Source organism: Pseudophryne corroboree, chromosome 1, assembly GCF_028390025.1.
Source record: "Pseudophryne corroboree isolate aPseCor3 chromosome 1, aPseCor3.hap2, whole genome shotgun sequence".
NCBI classification, from domain to species: domain Eukaryota; kingdom Metazoa; phylum Chordata; class Amphibia; order Anura; family Myobatrachidae; genus Pseudophryne; species Pseudophryne corroboree.
This window is the reverse complement of record NC_086444.1, coordinates 1,231,877,865-1,231,900,595: the sequence shown is the minus strand read 5'-3', so window position 1 is coordinate 1,231,900,595 and position 22,731 is coordinate 1,231,877,865. Positions and strand designations below refer to the sequence as shown.

Here is a 22,731-nt window from a genome sequence, read left to right as displayed (position 1 = left end):
TGGTGAGGATGGAGGAAGGATGGGGTGAGAGGTGTGGCTATGGTGAGGATGGAGGAAGGCTGGGGTAAGGAGTGTGGCTATGGTTAGATATGAGGATGGAGGAAGGCTGGGGTGAGGGGTGTGGCTATGGTGAGGATGGAGGAACGATGGGGTGAAAGGTGTGGCTATGGTGAGGATGGAGGAAGGCTGGTGTAAGGAGTGTGGCTATGGTTAGATATGAGGATGGAGGAAGGCTGGGGTGAGGGGTGTGGCTATGTTGAGGATGGAGGAAGGCTGGGGTGAGAGGTGTGGCTATGGTGAGGATGGAGGAAGGCTGGGGTGAGGAGTGTGGCTATGGTTAGAGATGAGGATGGAGGAAGGCTGGGGTAAGGAGTGTGGCTGTGGTTAGAGGTGAGGATGGAGGAAGGCTGGGGTAAGGAGTGTGGGTTAGAGGCGAGGATGGAGGAAGCTGTGATGAGAGGTGTGGCTATGGTTAGAGGTGAGGATGGAGGAAGGCTGGGGTGAGGGGTGTGGCTGTGGTTAGAGGTGAGGATGGATGAAGGCTGGGGTGAGGGGTGTGGCTATGGTGAGGCTGGAGGAAGGCTGGGGTAAGGAGTGTGGCTGTGGTTAGAGGTGAGGATGAAGGAAGGCTGGGGTGACGGGTGTGGCTATGGTGAGTATGGAGGAAGGATGGGGTGAGAGGTGTGGCTATGGTGAGGATGGAGGAAGGCTGGGGTGAGGGGTGTGGCTATGGTGAGGATGGAGGAAGGATGGGGTGAGAGGTGTGGCTATGGTGAGGATGGAGGAAGGCTGGGGTAAGGAGTGTGGCTATGGTTAGATATGAGGATGGAGGAAGGCTGGGGCGAGGGGTGTGGCTATGGTGAGGATAGAGGAACGCTGGGGTGAAAGGTGTGGCTATGGTGAGGATGGAGGAAGGCTGGGGTAAGGAGTGTGGCTATGGTTAGATATGAGGATGGAGGAAGGCTGGGGTGAGGGGTGTGGCTATGTTGAGGATGGAGGAAGGCTGGGGTGAGAGGTGTGGCTATGGTGAGGATGGAGGAAGGCTGGGGTGAGGAGTGTGGCTATGGTTAGAGATGAGGATGGAGGAAGGCTGGGGTAAGGAGTGTGGCTGTGGTTAGAGGTGAGGATGGAGGAAGGCTGGGGTGAGAGGTGTGGCTATGGTGAGGATGGAGGAAGGCTGGGGTGAGGAGTGTGGCTATGGTTAGAGATGAGGATGGAGGAAGGCTGGGGTAAGGAGTGTGGCTGTGGTTAGAGGTGAGGATGGAGGAAGGCTGGGGTGAGAGGTGTGGCTATGGTGAGGATGGAGGAAGGCTGGGGTGAGGAGTGTGGCTATGGTTAGAGATGAGGATGGAGGAAGGCTGGGGTGAGGGGTGTGGCTATGGTGAGGATGGAGGAAGGCTGGGGTAAGGAGTGTGGCTGTAGTTAGAGGTGAGGATGGAGGAATGCTGGGGTAAGGAGTGTGGGTTAGAGGCGAGGATGGAGGAAGGCTGTGGTGCATACTTACCTACTCTCCCGGATTCTGCTGGAGACACCCGGTTTTCGGGTAGTCCCCCGCAGCCCCCAGAAGAGTGGGCACCCCTCCCGCATTCTGCCCACTTCCTAGTGGAGTGGGCAGAATAGGGATAATAACACAGTAAAATCACGGACCCGGCGGGGGGTGGAGCCTAATGACGCGATCAGCTGCTAATCGCGTCATTTTAGCCCCGCCCCTAGCCATATTTCATCCAATTACAGTATTTTACCGGTGAGTGGGCGGGGCCTACTGATGTAACCAGCTTGGCTCCTCCCTCATCACCGCCCACCTGCTTCTCCTCTCCGGTCATCTCCCAGGGAGGAGATTTAAAATATCAGTAAGTATGCTGTGGTGAGAGGTGTGGCTGTGGTTAGAGGTGAGGATGGAGGAAGGCTGGGATGAGAGGTGTGGCTGTGGTTAGAGGTGTGCAGTGTCCCGCGGTGGGAGGGGCAGTTGGGAGGCTCCTGCACTCACTGCTCTGCTTAGCAGAGCAGCGGTGAATAGATGCTGTGCGCATGTGCACAGCGTCTATTCTGCGCAGACAGAGGGAGAGAGGGCATGCCAGCAGCTCACGGAGCCCTGGGCATGCCCCCTCAGTGACGAAATCGGGGGCATGGCTCGCGATCGCGGGTCCTCCCGTGAAGCCACGTCCCCTTTTCATAGACCACGCCCCCTTTCGGAGCGTGTGTCCCTCTTACAGGGCGGACAAAGGGGGTCATTCCGAGTTGTTCGCTTGCTAGCTGCTTTTAGCAGCATTGCACATGCTAGACCGCCGCCCTCTGGGAGTGTATCTTAGCTTAGCAGAATTGCTAACGAAAGATTAGCAATTCTGCTATTAAGTATTTCTTAGCAGTTTCAGAGTAGCTCCGAACTTACTCACAGATTGCGATCAGATCAGTCCGTTTAGTTCCTGGTTTGAAGTCACAAACACGCCCTGCGTTCGGCCAGCCACTCCCCCGTTTCTCCAGACACTCACGCGATTTTCCCTGACACGCCTGCGTTTTTTAGCAAACGCCGGGAAAACGCTGAGTTGCCGCCCAGAAACACCCACTTCCTGTCAATCACTCACCGATCAGCAGTGCGACTGAAAAGCGTCGCTCGAGCAACAGCTAAATTACTAAGTTTTTAGTAAAATAACAAAGCGCATGCGCTCTGCGTATCTTGCGCATGCGCAATTAGCAACAAATCGCAGCATAGCGAAAGTCGGCAACGAGCAAATAACTCGGAATGACCCCCAAAGTTGGGAGGTATGGCTGTGGTGAGGGGTGTGGCTGTGGTGAGAGTAAGACTGGAGTAATCCTTATTTATGTGCATGCTCCAAGGCTTTAATAATATGGTGCACACATACTGGCTGTTCTATTACAGCATAGGATTACGCAAGAGATACAATGGGGTAAATTTACAAAGCTCCCGATTTTGACCGAGATGCCGTTTTTTCATCAAAGTGTCATCTCGGTAATTTACTAAGCACTAATCACGGCAGTGATGAGGGCATTCGTAATTTTTTGCAAGTTCAGGTAAAAAATTACGAATGAATACACCATCGGTCAAAACGCGGCTGTTTAAGTATGAATCTCGGTCATTTACTAAGAAGTGCAAAGCAAAAAAAGAACAAACACTGCCGTGAAAAATTACAACTCGTAAAAAAGTGCTAAAAAAAACCAGACCTGCTTTTTTTATTCGTGATTGGATAGGCATGCACGGATCCATGAGATCCGTGCATGTATATCAGTGGGAAGGGGTGGGAAAGTGATTATTTTTTCAAAAAAAATTGCGTGGGGTCCCCCCTCCTAAGCATAACCAGCCTCGGGCTCTTTGAGCCGATCCTGGTTGCAGAAATATGGGGAAAAAAATGACAGGGGTTCCCCCATATTTAAGCAACCAGCATCGGGCTCTGCGCCTGGTCCTGGTCCCAAAAATACGGGGGACAAAAAGAGTAGGGGTCCCCCGTATTTTTAAAACCAGCACCGGGCTCCACTAGCTGGACAGATAATGCCACAGCCGGGGGTCACTTTTATATAGTGCCCTGCGGCCGTGGCATCAAAAATCCAACTAGTCACCCCTGGCCGGGGTACCCTGGGGGAGTGGGGACCCCTTCAATCAAGGGGTCCCCCCCCCCAGCCACCCAAGGGCCAGGGGTGAAGCCCGAGGCTGTCCCCCCCCATCCAATGGGCTGCGGATGGGGAGGCTGATAGCCTTTGTTGTAAAAGAAAAGATATTGTTTTTAGTAGCAGTACTACAAGGCCCAGCAAGCCTCCCCCGCATGCTGGTACTTGGAGAACCACAAGTACCAGCATGCGACGGAAAAACGGGCCCGCTGGTACCTGTAGTACTACTACTAAAAAAATACCCAAAAAAAGACAAGACACACACACCGTGAAAGTATAATTTTATTACATACATACACACATACATACATACTTACCTTAAGTTCCCACGCAGGTCGGTCCTCTTCTCCAGTAGAATCCAAGGGGTACCTGTTGAAGAAATTATACTCACGAGATCCAGGGGTCCAGGCTCCTCGGGAAATCCAGGGGTAATCCACGTACTTGACAAAAAAAACAAAACGGTGTCCCGACCACGAACTGAAAGGGGACCCATGTTTGCACATGGGTCACCTTTCCACGAATGCCAGAAAGCCACTTTGACTTCTGTCTAAGTGGGTTTCTTCAGCCAATCAGGGAGCGCCACGTTGTAGCACTCTCCTGATCAGCTGTGTGGTCCTGTCCTCACTGACAGGCAGCACACGGCAGTGTTACAATGTAGCGCCTATGCGCTACATTGTAACCAATGATGGGAACTTTCTGCCCTGCGGTTGACCTAAAGTGACGTCACCGCTGAGCTGAAAGTTCCCATCATTGGTTACAATGTAGCGCATAGGCGCTACATTGTAACACTGCCGTGTGCTGCCTGTCAGTGAGGACAGGAGCACACAGCTGATCAGGAGAGTGCTACAACGTGGCGCTCCCTGATTGGCTGAAGAAACCCACTTAGACAGAAGTCAAAGTGGCTTTCTGGCATTCGTGGAAAGGTGACCCATGTGCAAACATGGGTCCCCTTTCAGTTCGTGGTCGGGACACCGTTTTGTTTTTTTTGTCAAGTACGTGGATTACCCCTGGATTTCCCGAGGAGCCTGGACCCCTGGATCTCGTGAGTATAATTTCTTCAACAGGTACCCCTTGGATTCTACTGGAGAAGAGGACCGACCTGCGTGGGAACTTAAGGTAAGTATGTATGTATGTGTGTATGTATGTAATAAAATTATACTTTCACGGTGTGTGTGTCTTGTCTTTTTTTGGGTATTTTTTTAGTAGTAGTACTACAGGTACCAGCGGGCCCGTTTTTCCGTCGCATGCTGGTACTTGTGGTTCTCCAAGTACCAGCATGCGGGGGAGGCTTGCTGGGCCTTGTAGTACTGCTACTAAAAACAATATCTTTTCTTTTACAACAAAGGCTATCAGCCTCCCCATCCGCAGCCCATTGGATGGGGGGGGACAGCCTCGGGCTTCACCCCTGGCCCTTGGGTGGCTGGGGGGGGGGGACCCCTTGATTGAAGGGGTCCCCACTCCCCCAGGGTACCCCGGCCAGGGGTGACTAGTTGGATTTTTGATGCCACGGCCGCAGGGCACTATATAAAAGTGACCCCCGGCTGTGGCATTATCTGTCCAGCTAGTGGAGCCCGGTGCTGGTTTTAAAAATACGGGGGACCCCTACTCTTTTTGTCCCCCGTATTTTTGGGACCAGGACCAGGCGCAGAGCCCGATGCTGGTTGCTTAAATATGGGGGAACCCCTGTCATTTTTTTCCCCATATTTCTGCAACCAGGATCGGCTCAAAGAGCCCGAGGCTGGTTATGCTTAGGAGGGGGGACCCCACGCATTTTTTTTGGGGATTTTACATTGTTTAATTAAAAAAAAAAAAAATAAGAACCCCAGCACGGATCACACAGATCCGGCCGAGATTGATTGTAAAAAAAAACGGCAGTGTTTTGCTAATCACTGCCGTAAAAATAGGTAAAAAAAAACGAATGACATCGACATCGGAAGAAAAGAAAAACCCGAATACGACAGCTTAGTAAATCCATCGTAATCAATTCAAAAAGTTGCAGTTTTACACTGTCGATGTCATTCGTGATTGAACTTTGACCTTTTTTCGGAAATTACGAATCTTAGTAAATTTACCCCAATGTATCCAAATCAACTTTTTCCTGCATTCCTACATCATTAGCTGATACAGAGGGTTTGTCTATATTTATATTACAGGTTGAGTATCCCATATCCAAATATTCCGAAATACGGAATATTCCGAAATACGGACATTTTTTAGTGAGAGTGAGATAGTGAAACCTTTGTTTTTTGATGTCTTAATGTATACAAACTTTGTTTAATACACAAAGTTATTAAAAATATTGTATTATATGACCTTCAGGCTGTGTGTATAAGGTGTATTTGAAACATACATGAATTGTGTGAATGTACACACACTTTGTTTAATGCACAAAGTTACAAAAAATATAGGCTACAATGACATTCAGGCTGTGTGTATAAGGTGTATATGTAACATAAATGCATTCTGTGCTTATATTTAGGTCCCATCACCATGATATCTCATTATGGTATGCAATTATTCCAAAATACGGAAAAATCCGATATCCAAAATACCTCTGGTCCCAAGCATTTTGGATAAGGGATACTCAACCTGTATATTATATTATATATATATATATATATATATATGTATATGTATATATATGTATATATACTGTGTATATATATATATATATATATATATACTGTACATGTCCTATAATATGGTAATACAGCAGGAGGCATCTTGTGTAAATAGATGCCTCCTACCAACTTTACTGATTCGCTGCTGTGGCCTATGATGCAGCATTGGATGATCAGCATGACCACTGTAGGCTACTCAGCATGGCGGGCTAGTCAGGCATCTGAAGATGCTGCCACTGGCCTCAGCAAGCCCCCTTTTCTGAAGCGCTGCTTGTCACTGACCCTTTCCCGCCCTCAAATGGTGCTGCAGCTTAAGAAGCACTGCGACTGCACATGTGCAGATGGTGAGAAGTGAGACTGGAGGACGGCTGGGGTGAGAAGTGAGACTGGAGGACGGCTGGGGTGAGAAGTGAGACAGGAGGAAGGCTGGGGTGAGAAGTGAGACTGGAGGAAGGCTGGGGTGAGAAGTGAGACTGGAGGAAGGCTGGGGTGAGAAGTGATACTGGAGGAAGGATGGGGTGAGAAGTGAGACTGGAAGACAGCTGGGGTGAGAAGTGAGACTGGACGAAGGCTGGGGTGAGAAATGAGACTGGATGAAGGTTGGGGTGAGAAATGAGACTGGAGGACGGCTGGAATGAGAAGTGAGACTGGGGGAAGGCCGGGGTGAGAAGTGAGACTGGGGAAAGGCTGGGGTGAGAGGTGAGACTGGAGGAAGGCTGGGGTGAGATGTGTGGCTGTGGTTAGAGGTGAGAATGGAGGAAGGCTGTGGTGAGAGGTGTGGCTATGGTGAGGATTGAGGAAGGCTGGGGTGAGGAGTGTGGCTATGGTTAGAGATGAGGATGGAGGAAGGCTGTGAGACTGGAGGACGGCTGGGGTGAGAAGTGAGGCAGGACGAAGACAGCTGGGGTGAGAAGTGAGACTGGACGAAGCTGGGGTGAGAAGTGAGACTGGATGAAGGCTGGGGTGAGAAGTATGATAGGATGAAGACTGGGGTGAGAAGTGAGACTGGATGAAGGCTGGGGTGTGAAGTGAGACTGGAGGAAGGTTGGGGTGAGAAATGAGACTGGAGGAAGGTTGGGGTGAGAAATGAGACTGGAGGACATCTGGGGTGAGAAGTGGGACCGGGGGAAGGCTGGGGTGAGAAGTGGGACCGGGGGAAGGCTGGGGTGAGAAGTGAGACTGGATGAAGGCTGGGGTGAGAAGTGAGACTGGAGGAATGCTGGGTGAGAAGTGAGACTGGAAGACAGCTGGGGTGAGAAGTGAGACGGGAGGAAGGTTTGGGTGAGAAGTGAGACTGGCGGAAGGCTGGGGTGAGACGTGAGACGGGGGGACGACTGGTGTGAGAAGCGAGACTGGAGGAAGGCTGGTGTGGGAAGTGAGACTGGAGGAAGGCTGGGGTGAGAAGTGAGACTGGAGGAAGGCTTTGGTGAGAAGTGAGATTGGAGGACAGCTGGGGTGAGAAGTGAGACTGGAGGAAGGCTGGGGTGAGAAGTGAGACTGGGGGAAGGCTGGGCTGAGAAGTGAGACTGGAGGACGGCTGGGCAGAGAAGTGAGACTGGCGGAAGGCTGGGGTGAGAAATGAGACGGGAAGATGGCTGTGGTGAGAAGTGAGACTGGAGGAAGGCTTGGGTGAATAGTGAGATGGGAGGAATGATGGGGTGAGAAGTGAGGTGAGAAGTGACACTGGAGGAAAGCTGAGGTGGGAAGTGAGACTGAACGAAGGCAGGGGTGAGAAATGAGACTAGAGGAAGGTTTGGGTGAGAAGTGAGACTGGAGGACGGCTGGGGTGAGAAGTGAGACTGGAGGAAGGCTGGGGTGAGAAGTGAGACTGGAGGACGGCTGGGGTGAGAAGTGAGACTGGAGGAAGGCTGGAGTGAGAAGTGAGACTGGAGGAAGGCTGTGGTGAGAAGTGAGACTGGAGGAAGGATGGGGTGAGAAATGAGACTGGAAGACAGCTGGGGTGAGAAGTAAGACTGGACGAAGGCTGGGGTGAGAAATGAGACTGGATGAAGGTTGGGGTGAGAAATGAGACTGGAGGACGGCTGGAGTGAGAAGTGAGACTGGGGGAAGGCCGGGGTGAGAAGTGAGACTGGGGAAAGGCTGGGGTGAGAGATGAGACTGGAGGAAGGCTGGGGTGAGATGTGTGGCTGTGGTTAGAGGTGAGAATGGAGGAAGGCAGTGGTGAGAGGTGTGGCTATGGTGAGGATTGAGGAAGGCTGGGGTGAGGAGTGTGGCTATGGTTAGAGATGAGGATGGAGGAAGGCTGTGAGACTGGAGGACGGCTGGGGTGAGAAGTGAGGCAGGACGAAGACAGCTGGGGTGAGAAGTGAGACTGGACGAAGCTGGGGTGAGAAGTGAGACTGGATGAAGGCTGGGGTGAGAAGTATGATAGGATGAAGACTGGGGTGAGAAGTGAGACTGGATGAAGGCTGGGGTGTGAAGTGAGACTGGAGGAAGGCTGGGGTGAGAAGTGAGACTGGAGGAAGGCTGGGGTGAGAAGTGAGACTGGAGGAAGGATGGGGTGAGAAGTGAGACTGGAAGACAGCTGGGGTGAGAAGTGAGACTGGACGAAGGCTGGGGTGAGAAATGAGACTGGATGAAGGTTGGGGTGAGAAATGAGACTGGAGGACGGCTGGGGTGAGAAGTGAGACTGGGGGAAGGCCGGGGTGAGAAGTGAGACTGGGGAAAGGCTGGGGTGAGAGGTGAGACTGGAGGAAGGCTGGGGTGAGATGTGTGGCTGTGGTTAGAGGTGAGAATGGAGGAAGGCTGTGGTGAGAGGTGTGGCTATGGTGAGGATTGAGGAAGGCTGGGGTGAGGAGTGTGGCTATGGTTAGAGATGAGGATGGAGGAAGGCTGTGAGACTGGAGGATGGCTGGGGTGAGAAGTGAGGCAGGACGAAGACAGCTGGGGTGAGAAGTGAGACTGGACGAAGCTGGGGTGAGAAGTGAGACTGGATGAAGGCTGGGGTGAGAAGTATGATAGGATGAAGACTGGGGTGAGAAGTGAGACTGGATGAAGGCTGGGGTGTGAAGTGAGACTGGAGGAAGGTTGGGGTGAGAAATGAGACTGGAGGAAGGTTGGGGTGAGAAATGAGACTGGAGGACATCTGGGGTGAGAAGTGGGACCGGGGAAGGCTGGGGTGAGAAGTGGGACCGGGGGAAGGCTGGGGTGAGAAGTGAGACTGGATGAAGGCTGGGGTGAGAAGTGAGACTGGAGGAATGCTGGGTGAGAAGTGAGACTGGAGGAATGCTGGGTGAGAAGTGAGACTGGAAGACAGCTGGGATGAGAAGTGAGACGGGAGGAAAGTTTGGGTGAGAAGTGAGACCGGCGGAAGGCTGGGGTGAGACGGGGGGACGACTGGTGTGAGAAGCGAGACTGGAAGAAGGCTGGTGTGAGAAGTGAGACTGGAGGAAGGCTGGGGTGAGAAGTGAGACTGGAGGAAGGCTTTGGTGAGAAGTGAGATTGGAGGACAGCTGGGGTGAGAAGTGAGACTGGAGGAAGGCTGGGGTGAGAAGTGAGACTGGGGGAAGGCTGGGCTGAGAAGTGAGACTGGAGGACGGCTGGGGTGAGAAGTGAGACTGGCGGAAGGCTGGGGTGAGAAATGAGACGGGAAGATGGCTGTGGTGAGAAGTGAGACTGGAGGAAGGCTTGGGTGAATAGTGAGATGGGAGGAATGATGGGGTGAGAAGTGAGGTGAGAAGTGACACTGGAGGAAAGCTGGGGTGGGAAGTGAGACTGGACGAAGGCAGGGGTGAGAAATGAGACTAGAGGAAGGTTTGGGTGAGAAGTGAGACTGGAGGACGGCTGGGGTGAGAAGTGAGACTGGAGGACGGCTGGGGTGAGAAGTGAGACTGGAGGACGGCTGGGGTGAGAAGTGAGACTGGAGGAAGGCTGGGGTGAGAAGTGAGACTGGAGGAAGGCTGGGGTGAGAAGTGAGACTGGAGGAAGGATGGGGTGAGAAATGAGACTGGAAGACAGCTGGGGTGAGAAGTGAGACTGGACGAAGGTTGGGGTGAGAAATGAGACTGGAGGATGGCTGGTGTGAGAAGTGAGACTGGGGGAAGGCCGGGGTGAGAAGTGAGACTGGGGAAAGGCTGGGGTGAGAGGTGAGACTGGAGAAAGGCTGGGGTGAGATGTATGGCTGTGGTTAGAGGTGAGAATGGAGGAAGGCTGTGGTGAGAGGTGTGGCTATGGTGAGGATTGAGGAAGGCTGGGGTGAGGAGTGTGGCTATGGTTAGAGATGAGGATGGAGGAAGGCTGTGAGACTGGAGGACGGCTGGAGTGAGAAGTGAGGCAGGACGAAGACAGCTTGGGTGAGAAGTGAGACTGGACGAAGCTGGGGTGAGAAGTGAGACTGGATGAAGGCTGGGGTGAGAAGTATGATAGGATGAAGACTGGGGTGAGAAGTGAGACTGGATGAAGGCTGGGGTGTGAAGTGAGACTGGAGGAAGGTTGGGGTGAGAAATGAGACTGGAGGAAGGTTGGGGTGAGAAATGAGACTGGAGGACATCTGGGGTGAGAAGTGGGACCGGGGGAAGGCTGGGGTGAGAAGTGGGACCGGGGGAAGGCTGGGGTGAGAAGTGAGACTGGATGAAGGCTGGGGTGAGAAGTGAGACTGGAAGACAGCTGGGGTGAGAAGTGAGACGGGAGGAAGGTTTGGGTGAGAAGTGAGACCGGCGGAAGGATGGGGTGAGACGTGAGACGGGGGGACGACTGGTGTGAGAAGCGAGACTGGAGGAAGGCTGGTGGGAGAAGTGAGACTGGAGGAAGGCTGGGGTGAGAAGTGAGACTGGAGGAAGGCTTTGGTGAGAAGTGAGATTGGAGGACAGCTGGGGTGAGAAGTGAGACTGGAGGAAGGCTGGGGTGAGAAGTGAGACTGGGGGAAGGCTGGGCTGAGAAGTGAGACTGGAGGACGGCTGGGGTGAGAAGTGAGACTGGCGGAAGGCTGGGGTGAGAAATGAGACGGGAAGATGGCTGTGGTGAGAAGTGAGACTGGAGGAAGGCTTGGGTGAATAGTGAGATGGGAGGAATGATGGGGTGAGAAGTGAGGTGAGAAGTGACACTGGAGGAAAGCTGGGGTGGGAAGTGAGACTGGACGAAGGCAGGGGTGAGAAATGAGACTAGAGGAAGGTTTGGGTGAGAAGTGAGACTGGAGGACGGCTGGGGTGAGAAGTGAGACTGGAGGAAGGCTGGGGTGAGAAGTGAGACTGGAGGACGGCTGGGGTGAGAAGTGAGACTGGAGGAAGGCTGGGGTGAGAAGTGAGACTGGAGGAAGGCTGGGGTGAGAAGTGAGACTGGAGGAAGGCTGGGGTGAGAAGTGAGACTGGAGGAAGGATGGGGTGAGAAATGAGACTGGAAGACAGCTGGGGTGAGAAGTGAGACTGGACGAAGGCTGGGGTGAGAAATGAGACTGGATGAAGGTTGGGGTGAGAAATGAGACTGGAGGACGGCTGGGGTGAGAAGTGAGACTGGGGGAAGGCCGGGGTGAGAAGTGAGACTGGGGAAAGGCTGGGGTGAGATGTGAGACTGGAGGAAGGCTGGGGTGAGATGTGTGGCTGTGGTTAGAGGTGAGAATGGAGGAAGGCTGTGGTGAGAGGTGTGGCTATGGTGAGGATTGAGGAAGGCTGGGGTGAGGAGTGTGGCTATGGTTAGAGATGAGGATGGAGGAAGGCTGTGAGACTGGAGGACGGCTGGGGTGAGAAGTGAGGCAGGACGAAGACAGCTGGGGTGAGAAGTGAGACTGGACAAAGCTGGGGTGAGAAGTGAGACTGGATGAAGGCTGGGGTGAGAAGTTTGATAGGATGAAGACTGGGGTGAGAAGTGAGACTGGATGAAGGCTGGGGTGTGAAGTGAGACTGGAGGAAGGCTGGGGTGAGAAATGAGACTGGAGGAAGGTTGGGGTGAGAAATGAGACTGGAGGACATCTGGGGTGAGAAGTGGGACCGGGGGAAGGCTGGGGTGAGAAGTGGGACCGGGGGAAGGCTGGGGTGAGAAGTGAGACTGGATGAAGGCTGGGGTGAGAAGTGAGACTGGAGGAATGCTGGGTGAGAAGTGAGACTGGAGGACATCTGGGGTGAAAAGTGAGACGGGAGGAAGGCTGGGGTGAGAAGTGAGACTGGAGGAAGGTTTGGGTGAGAAGTGAGACTGGCGGAAGGCTGGGGTGAGACGTGAGACGGGGGGACGACTGGTGTGAGAAGCGAGACTGGAGGAAGGCTGGTGTGAGAAGTGAGACTGGAGGAAGGCTGGGGTGAGAAGTGAGACTGGAGGAAGGCTTTGGTGAGAAGTGAGATTGGAGGACAGCTGGGGTGAGAAGTGAGACTGGAGGAAGGCTGGGGTGAGAAGTGAGACTGGGGGAAGGCTGGGCTGAGAAGTGAGACTGGAGGACGGCTGGGGTGAGAAGTGAGACTGGCGGAAGGCTGGGGTGAGAAATAAGACGGGAAGATAGCTGGGGTGAGAAGTGAGACTGGAGGAAGGCTTGGGTGAATATTGAGATGGGAGGAATGATGGGGTGAGAAGTGAGGTGAGAAGTGACACTGGAGGAAAGCTGGGGTGGGAAGTGAGACTGGACGAAGGCAGGGGTGAGAAATGAGACTAGAGGAAGGTTGGGGTGAGAAATGAGACTGGAGGACATCTGGGGTGAGAAGTGAGACTGGAGGAAGGCTGGGTTGAGAAGTAAGACTGGAGGAAGGCTGGGGTGAGAAGTGAGACTGGACGAAGGCTGGGGTGAGAAGTGAGACAGGATGAAGACTGGGGTGAGATGTGAGACTGGAGGACGGCTGGGTTGAGAAGTGAGACTGGAGGACATCTGGGGTGAAAAGTGAGACGGGAGGAAGGCTGGGGTGAGAAGTGAGACTGGAGGAAGGCTGGGGTAAGATGTGAGACGGGAGGAAGGCTGGGGTGAGAAGTGAGACTGGGGGAAGGCTGGGGTGAGAAGTAAGACTGGAGGAAGATTGGGTTGAGAAGTGAGACTGGAGGAAGGCTGGGGTGAGAAGTGAGACTGGATGAAGGCTGGGGTGAGAAGTGAGACAGGATGAAGGCTGGGGTGAGAAGTGAGACAGGATGAAGACTGGGGTGAGATGTGAGACTGGAGGACGGCTGGGGTGAGAAGTGAGACTGGAGGACATCTGGGGTGAGAAGGGAGACTGGAGGACGACTGGGATGAAAAGTGAGACTGGAGGACGGCTGGGGTGAGAAGTGAGACTGGATAAGGCTGGTGTGAGAAGGGAGACTGGAGGATGACAGGGGTGAAAAGTGAGACTGGAGCAAGGCTGGTGAGAAGTGAGACTGGATAAGGCTGGTGAGAAGTGAGACTGGATTAGGCTGGGGTGAGAAGTGAGACAGGATGAAGACTGGGGTGAGATGTGAGACTGGAGGACGGCTGGGGTGAGAAGTGAGACTGGAGGACATCTGGGGTGAGAAGTGAGACGGGAGGAAGGCTGGTGTGAGAAGGGAGACTGGAGGACGACTGGGATGAAAAGTGAGACTGGAGGATGGCTGGAGTGAGCAGTGAGACTGGATATAGCTGGTGTGAGAAGGGAGACTGGAGGATGACTGGGGTGAAAAGTGAGACTGGAGGAAGGCTGGTAAGAAGTGAGACTGGAGGAAGGCTGGTAAGAAGTGAGACTGGATAAGGCAGGTGAGAAGTGAGACTGGATAAGGCTGGTGAGAAGTGAGACTGGATAAGGCTGGGGTGAGAAGTGAGACTGGATAAGGCTGGTGAGAAGTGAGACTGGATAAGGCTGGTGAGAAGTGAGACTGGATATGGCTGGGGTGAGAAGTGAGACTGGATAAGGCTGGTGAGAAGTGAGACTGGATAAGGCTGGTGAGAGAAGTAAGACTGGAGGAAGGCTCGGGTGAGAAGTGAGATGGGAGGAAGGCAGGGACTGTCATAGGACAGTTTTGGGCGCGTCAATGGACTGTGGTGGGCGTATCAGTGGACTGTTGGGGGCATGTCATGGGACTGTGGCGGGCGTGTCATGGGACTGTGTTGGGCGTCTCAGTGGACTGTGGTGGGTGTGTCAGGGGAGTTTGGTGGGCGTGTCAGGAGTTTTGAGGGCATGGCATATGAGTGCAGTAGGCGTGTCAGAGGAGTTTGGCAGACACATCATGGGGGTGTGGTGGGGGTGTCAGGGGAATGTGGTGGGTGTGTCAGGGGTGTGTGGTGGGCTTGTCAAGGGAGTGTGGTGGGCGTGTCAGAGGAGTGCAGCGGGCGTGTCAGGGGATTGCGGCGGGCGTGTCAGGGGAGCGTAGTGGGCGTGCCAGGGGAGCATAGTGGGTGTGACAGGGGAGTGTGGCGGGCGTGTCTGGGAAGCATAGTGGGTGTGTCAGGGGAGTGCGGCGGGCATGTCAGGGGAGCGTAGTGGGCGTGTCAGGGGAGCATAGTGGGCGTGACAGGGGAGCATAGTGGGCATGACAGGGGAGTGTGGTGGGGGTGCCAGTGGAGTGTGGTGGGCGAGTCAGGGGAGTTTGGCAGACACCTCATGGGGGTGTCAGGGGAGTGAGGTGGGCATGCCAGGGGGTGTGGTGGGCTTGTCAAGGAAGTGTGGTGGGCGTGTCAGGGGAGTGTGGTGGGTGTGTCAAGGGATTGCGGCCGGCATGTCAGGGGAGCATAGTGGGCGTGTCAGGGGAGCATAGTGGGCATGACAGGGGAGTGTGGTGGAGGTGTCAGTGGAGCGTGGTGGGCGTGTCAGGGGAGTTTGGCAGACACGTTATGGGGGTGTCAGGGGAGTGCGGTGGGCGTGTCAGGGGGTGTGGTGGGCGTGTCAGGGGAGTGCCGTGGACGTGTCAGCGGAGTGTGGTAGGCGTGTCAGGGGAGCATAGTGGGCGTGACAGGGGAGTGTGGTGGGATGTCAGGGGAGCATAGTGGGCGTGTCAGGGGAGCGCGGTGGATGTGTCAGTGGAGTGTGGTGGGCGTGTCAGGGGAGCGCAGTGGACGTGTCAGGGGAATGCGGTGGATGTGTCGGGAGTGTGGTGGGCGTGTCAGGGGAGCGCAGTGGGCGTGTCAGGGGAATGCGGTGGACGTGTCGGGAGTGTGGTGGGCGTGTCAGGGGAGCATAGCGGGAGTGTCAGGGGAGTGTGGTGGGCGTGTCAGGGGAGTGTGGTGGGCGTGTCAGGTTGCATAGTGGGCGTGTCAGGGGAGCATAGCGGGAGTGTCAGGGGAGTGTGGTGGGCGTGTCAGGAGCATAGTGGGCATGTCAGGGGAGTGTAGTGGGCGTGTCAGGGGAGTGCGGTGGGCGTGTGTCCTAGCATGTGCACAGTGATGGGATGTCTGTGTCAGGCGGATCCGCACACCCAGCATGCGGTTGGAGCTAGCTCAGACACTGATGATGGCGGTTGGAGACCACACATGTAGGCATGAAGAGATTCTGCAGGCGTGTATCACATTAGCATATGGAAGACGGCTGCATCTGACTCAGAGTCACACCAATAATGAGGGGGCAAAGGAATCAGCGCTATGTATGACTCAGACACAGAGGGACTGATTATTTACTGGTAATGCGTCTCCATCACACGCACACACTGGCGGCAGACATTTCCAGGCTTTCCAATTCACCATAAAGTAATGATGTCACTGAGGCATGGGGCACCAAGAGGTTCAGCCCAAACAATGGCTGCGCTATCTCACTGACGGCAGCTATCACCATCAGCCGGTAAATAGAAGGAGCAGATATAAATGAGGCTACAGCATATGGAAGAAGTGTGTGCAGGTCAATCTATGGATGATAAACCACTGGAATAGAATCTGAAAAGTAGTACTTGCCCAAATGCAATGCAAAATAGGGGTTCACGTGCTCCCCCGTGGGGTGCGGCGATACCGACCTCCTCCCATCAAGCCAAGAGGCTCCACCAACATGCGTAGAGCTCGTGCTTAATGGTGACCCTTCTGTGAAGTATAATAAAGTAAAAATATATATTGGGATCAATCCTGAAATAGCCAAAAATAATGTAACTATCATTCATACTATAGCTTGGGTCACTGCGGGTAGGTGGGGACACTATAGGTAGCTGGGGACACTGTGGGTAGCTGGGGACACTGTAGGTAGCTGGGGGCACTGCCGGTAGCTGGGGGCACTGCGGGTAGCTGGGGGCACTGTGGGTAGCTGGGGACACTGTGGGTAGCTGGGGACACTGCGGGTAGCTGGGGACACTGCAGGTAGCTGGGGGCACTGCGGGTAGCTGGGGGCACTGCAGGTAGCTGGGGACACTGCGGGTAGCTGGAGGCACTGTGGGTAGCTGGGGGCACTGTGGGTAGCTGGGGACACTGCGGGTAGCTGGGGACACTGCGGGTAGCTGGGGAAACTGCAGGTAGCTGGGGACACTGCGGGTAGCTGGGGACACTGCGGGTAGCTGGGGACACTGCAGGTAGCTGGGGGCACTGCGGGTAGCTGGGGACACTGTAGGTAGCTGGGGGCACTGCCGGTAGCTGGGGGCACTGCGGGTAGCTGGGGGCACTGTGGGTAGCTGGGGACACTGTGGGTAGCTGGGGAAACTGCAGGTAGCTGGGGACACTGCGGGTAGCTGGGGACACTGCGGGTAGCTGGGGACACTGCAGGTAGCTGGGGGCACTGCGGGTAGCTGGGGGCACTGCAGGTAGCTGGGGACACTGCGGGTAGCTGGAGGCACTGTGGGTAGCTGGGGGCATGGTGGGGGCACTGCGGATAGCTGGGGACACTGCCGATAGCTGGGGACACTGTAGGTAGGTGGGGACACTGTGGGTAGCTGGGGACACTGCGGGTAGCTGGGGACACTGCAGGTAGCTGGGGGCACTGCGGGTAGCTGGGGACACTGCGGGTAGCTGGGGGCACTGCGGGTAGCTGGGGACACTGCGGGTAGCTGGGGACACTGCGGGTAGCTGGGGACACTGCGGGTAGCTGGGGAAACTGCAGGTAGCTTGGGGCACTGCGGGTAGCTGGGGACACTGCGGGTAGCTGGGGACACTGCGGGTAGCTGGGGAAACTGCAGGTAGCTTGGGGCACTGCGGGTAGCTGGGGACACTGCAGGTAGCTGGCACTGCGGGTAGCTTGGGGCACTGCGGGTAGCTGGGGACACTGCAGGTAGCTGGCACTGCGGGTAGCTGGAGGCACTGTGGGTAGCTGGGGGCATGGTGGGGGCACTGCGGATAGCTGGGGACACTGCCGATAGCTGGGGACACTGTAGGTAGGTGGGTACACTGTAGGTAGGTGGGTACACTGTAGGTAGGTGGGGACACTGTAGGTAGGTGGGGACATTGCGGGTATAGAGAGGGCAGCAAGGCATCAGTCATTCTGCAGTATCAGAAATATGCAGCATACCCCTAACTGTAACTGTATCTACGAACCAAAATAGCTGGAGATTGCTGGAGCCTATGTCTAAGTGGGTGGAGCTTCCTAGGAGACGTGCGGAACAGGGCGGAGTTTATTTTGCCCCGATTCTGCAGGTATAACCATTGGGAGGTATAACTAGAGTATTACTCTAGAGTATTAGCGCAGTGGGGCTACAAGACCTGACTTGTTCCCTCAACCCCACTAAGTCCAACATAAATAGATAAATCAGAAATCTATTGATCACTGGAGAACAATGAAGGGACTGCAATGACAGAACAAGCAATGTGACAGGAACCTAGGAAAGGTCTGAGATATAGCTTTCCCCATGCAACGCAGCCCCAATGATGCAGCACCTTGATGTATAGGGCAAATCCAGACATAAAGATTTTCTTCTTTAGATGAATATACCTCTATGGCGCACATTTGTCATTCAATATTTGTGGCACAATTCCCGAAAAGCCTCTACAAGCCTGGGCTGCGGGTGCAGAAATGGTGCAAATGTCTCCATACGCAAATCGCACCCAATGCACAAAGCAAAGTGCACTTATCCTTGCACCGTCACCCCATACCCTTCGAAGGAGAAAGCGTGCCCCCCACCCCACCCCACATGCCCCAGTATCTAGAAGAAGTTTGGGTTTGCAGGGAGGCCTAGTAATGTGACTGCACTGTGTACTTCCTACTGCATTGCTCAGATTATGCTGCCACCCTGCTCTGTAGTAGCATCGCGCTAGACCTCAGACCCTTTCCTGCTCTGTAGAAGCATCGCGCTAGACCTCAGACCCTTTCCTGCTCTGTAGAAGCATCGCGCTAGACCTCAGACCCTTTCCTTCTCTGTAGAAGCATTGCGCTAGACCTCAGACCCTTTCCTGCTTTGAAGAAGTATCGCGCTAGACCTCAGACCCTTTCCTGCTCTGTAGAAGCATCGCGCTAGACCTCAGACCCTTTCCTGCTCTGTAGAAGCATCGCACTAGACCTCAGACCCTTTCCTGCTCTGTAGAAGCATCGCGCTAGACCTCAGACCCTTTCCTTCTCTGTAGAAGCATTGCGCTAGACCTCAGACCCTTTCCTGCTCTGTAGAAGCATAGCGCTAGACCTCAGACCCTGTCCTGCTCTGTAGAAGCATCGCGCTAGACCTCAGACCCTTTCCTGCTCTGTAGAAGCATCGCGCTAGACCTCAGACCCTTTCCTGCTCTGTAGAAGCATTGCGCTAGACCTCAGACCCTTTCCTTCTCTGTAGAAGCATTGCGCTAGACCTCAGACCCTTTCCTGCTCTGTAGAAGCATCGCGCTAGACCTCAGACCCTGTCCTGCTCTGTAGAAGCATCGCGCTAGACCTCAGACCCTTTCCTGCTCTGTAGAAGCATCGCGCTAGACCTCAGACCCTTTCCTGCTCTGTAGAAGCATCGCGCTAGACCTCAGACCCTTTCCTGCTTTGTAGAAGCATCGCGCTAGACCTCAGACCCTTTCCTGCTCTGTAGAAGCATCGCGCTAGACCTCAGACCCTTTCCTGCTCTGTAGAAGCTTCGCACTAGACCTCAGACCCTTTTCTGCTCTGTAGAAGCATCGCGCTAGACATCAGACCCTTTCCTGCTCTGTAGAAACTTCACACTAGACCTCAGACCCTTTCCTGCTCTGTAGAAGCATCGCACTAGACCTCAGACCCTTTCCTGCTCTGTAGAAGCATCGCGCTAGACCTCAGACCCTTTCCTGCTCTGTAGAAGCATCGCGCTAGACCTCAGACCCTTTCCTGCTTTGTAGAAGCATCGCGCTAGACCTCAGACCCTTTCCTGCTCTGTAGAAGCATCGCGCTAGACCTCAGACCCTTTCCTGCTCTGTAGAAGCTTCGCACTAGACCTCAGACCCTTTCCTGCTCTGTAGAAGCATCGCGCTAGACCTCAGACCCTTTCCTGCTCTGTAGAAGCATCGCGATAGACCTCAGACCCTTTCCTGCTCTGTAGAAGCATCGCGCTAGACCTCAGACCCTTTCCTGCTCTGTAGAAGCATCGCGCTAGACCTCAGACCCTTTCCTGCTCTGTAGAAGCATTGCGCTAGACCTCAGACCCTTTCCTGCTTTGTAGAAGCATCGCGCTAGACCTCAGACCCTTTCCTGCTCTGTAGAAGCATCCCGCTAGACCTCAGACCCTTTCCTGCTCTGTAGAAGCATCGCGCTAGACCTCAGACCCTTTCCTGCTCTGTAGAAGCATCGCGCTAGACCTCAGACCCTTTCCTGCTCTGTAGAAGCATCGCGCTAGACCTCAGACCCTTTCCTTCTCTGTAGAAGCATCGCGCTAGACCTCAGACCCTTTCCTGCTCTGTAGAAGCTTCGCACTAGACCTCAGACCCTTTCCTGCTCTGTAGAAGCATCGCGCTAGACCTCAGACCCTTTCCTTCTCTGTAGAAGCATTCGCTAGACCTCAGACCCTTTCCTGCTCTGTAGAAGCATAGCGCTAGACCTCAGACCCTGTCCTGCTCTGTAGAAGCATCGCGCTAGACCTCAGACCCTTTCCTGCTCTGTAGAAGCATCGCGCTAGACCTCAGACCCTTTCCTGCTCTGTAGAAGCATTGCGCTAGACCTCAGACCCTTTCCTTCTCTGTAGAAGCATTGCGCTAGACCTCAGACCCTTTCCTGCTCTGTAGAAGCATCGCGCTAGACCTCAGACCCTGTCCTGCTCTGTAGAAGCATCGCGCTAGACCTCAGACCCTTTCCTGCTCTGTAGAAGCATCGCGCTAGACCTCAGACCCTTTCCTGCTCTGTAGAAGCATCGCGCTAGACCTCAGACCCTTTCCTGCTTTGTAGAAGCATCGCGCTAGACCTCAGACCCTTTCCTGCTCTGTAGAAGCATCGCGCTAGACCTCAGACCCTTTCCTGCTCTGTAGAAGCTTCGCACTAGACCTCAGACCCTTTTCTGCTCTGTAGAAGCATCGCGCTAGACATCAGACCCTTTCCTGCTCTGTAGAAACTTCACACTAGACCTCAGACCCTTTCCTGCTCTGTAGAAGCATCGCACTAGACCTCAGACCCTTTCCTGCTCTGTAGAAGCATCGCGCTAGACCTCAGACCCTTTCCTGCTCTGTAGAAGCATCGCGCTAGACCTCAGACCCTTTCCTGCTTTGTAGAAGCATCGCGCTAGACCTCAGACCCTTTCCTGCTCTGTAGAAGCATCGCGCTAGACCTCAGACCCTTTCCTGCTCTGTAGAAGCTTCGCACTAGACCTCAGACCCTTTCCTGCTCTGTAGAAGCATCGCGCTAGACCTCAGACCCTTTCCTGCTCTGTAGAAGCATCGCGATAGACCTCAGACCCTTTCCTGCTCTGTAGAAGCATCGCGCTAGACCTCAGACCCTTTCCTGCTCTGTAGAAGCATCGCGCTAGACCTCAGACCCTTTCCTGCTCTGTAGAAGCATTGCGCTAGACCTCAGACCCTTTCCTGCTTTGTAGAAGCATCGCGCTAGACCTCAGACCCTTTCCTGCTCTGTAGAAGCATCGCGCTAGACCTCAGACCCTTTCCTGCTCTGTAGAAGCATCGCGCTAGACCTCAGACCCTTTCCTGCTCTGTAGAAGCATCGCGCTAGACCTCAGACCCTTTCCTGCTCTGTAGAAGCATCGCGCTAGACCTCAGACCCTTTCCTTCTCTGTAGAAGCATCGCGCTAGACCTCAGACCCTTTCCTGCTCTGTAGAAGCTTCGCACTAGACCTCAGACCCTTTCCTGCTCTGTAGAAGCATCGCGCTAGACCTCAGACCCTTTCCTTCTCTGTAGAAGCATTGCGCTAGACCTCAGACCCTTTCCTGCTCTGTAGAAGCATTGCGCTAGACCTCAGACCCTTTCCTACTCTGTAGAAGCTTCGCACTAGACCTCAGACCCTTTCCTTCTCTGTAGAAGCATTGCGCTAGACCTCAGACCCTTTTCTGCTTTGTAGAAGCATCGCGCTAGACCTCAGACCCTTTCCTGCTCTGTAGAAGCATCGCGCTAGACCTCAGACCCTTTCCTGCTCTGTAGAAGCATCGCGCTAGACCTCAGACCCTTTCCTTCTCTGTAGAAGCATTGCGCTAGACCTCAGACCCTTTCCTGCTTTGTAGAAGCATCACGCTAGACCTCAGACCCTTTCCAGCTCTGTAGAAGCATCGCGCTAGACCTCAGACCCTTTCCTGCTCTGTAGAAGCATCGCGCTAGACCTCAGACCCTTTCCTGCTCTGTAGAAGCATTGCGCTAGACCTCAGACCCTTTCCTTCTCTGTAGAAGCATTGCGCTAGACCTCAGACCCTTTCCTGCTCTGTAGAAGCATTGCGCTAGACCTCAGACCCTTTCCTTCTCTGTAGAAGCTTCGCACTAGACCTCAGACCCTTTCCTGCTCTGTAGAAGCATCGCGCTAGACCTCAGACCCTTTCCTTCTCTGTAGAAGCATTGCGCTAGACCTCAGACCCATTCCTGCTCTGTAGAAGCATTGCGCTAGACCTCAGACCCTTTCCTTCTCTGTAGAAGCTTCGCACTAGACCTCAGACCCTTTCCTGCTCTGTAGAAGCATCGCGCTAGACCTCAGACCCTTTCCTTCTCTGTAGAAGCATCGCGCTAGACCTCAGACCCTTTCCTGCTCTGTAGAAGCATTGCGCTAGACCTCAGACCCTTTCCTTCTCTGTAGAAGCATTGCGCTAGACCTCAGACCCTTTCCTGCTCTGTAGAAGCATCGCGCTAGACCTCAGACCCTTTCCTGCTCTGTAGAAGCATCGCGCTAGACCTCAGACCCTTTCCTGCTCTGTAGAAGCATTGCGCTAGACCTCAGACCCTTTCCTGCTCTGTAGAAGCTTCGCACTAGACCTCAGACCCTTTCCTGCTCTGTAGAAGCATCGCGCTAGACCTCAGACCCTTTCCTGCTCTGTAGAAGCATTGCGCTAGACCTCAGACCCTTTCCTGCTCTGTAGAAGCTTCGCACTAGACCTCAGACCCTTTCCTGCTCTGTAGAAGCATTGCGCTAGACCTCAGACCCTTTCCTGCTCTGTAGAAGCATCGCGCTAGACCTCAGACCCTTTCCTGCTCTGTAGAAGCATCGCGCTAGACCTCAGACCCTTTCCTGCTCTGTAGAAGCATCGCGCTAGACCTCAGACCCTTTCCTGCTCTGTAGAAGCATCGCGCTAGACCTCAGACCCTTTCCTGCTCTGTAGAAGCATTGCGCTAGACCTCAGACCCTTTCC

At 54.2% G+C, this 22,731-nt stretch overlaps 1 protein-coding gene across 4 annotated transcripts in view; it reads right to left on the bottom strand.

The window, feature by feature from the left end:
* The window catches only part of LOC134931701 (transcription factor COE3-like), a 265,596-nt gene that overhangs the window by 13,726 nt on the left and 229,139 nt on the right, over positions 1–22,731 (bottom strand). For 2 of the 4 annotated variants that reach the window (XM_063925436.1, XM_063925437.1), the window contains exon 14: positions 16,003–16,125. The exons of the other annotated variants lie outside the window; for them this stretch is intronic. In XM_063925436.1, coding sequence (XP_063781506.1) covers positions 16,003–16,125 — 123 coding nt within the window. The remainder of the gene's footprint in view (positions 1–16,002; positions 16,126–22,731) is intronic. 4 annotated transcript variants of the gene reach the window in all.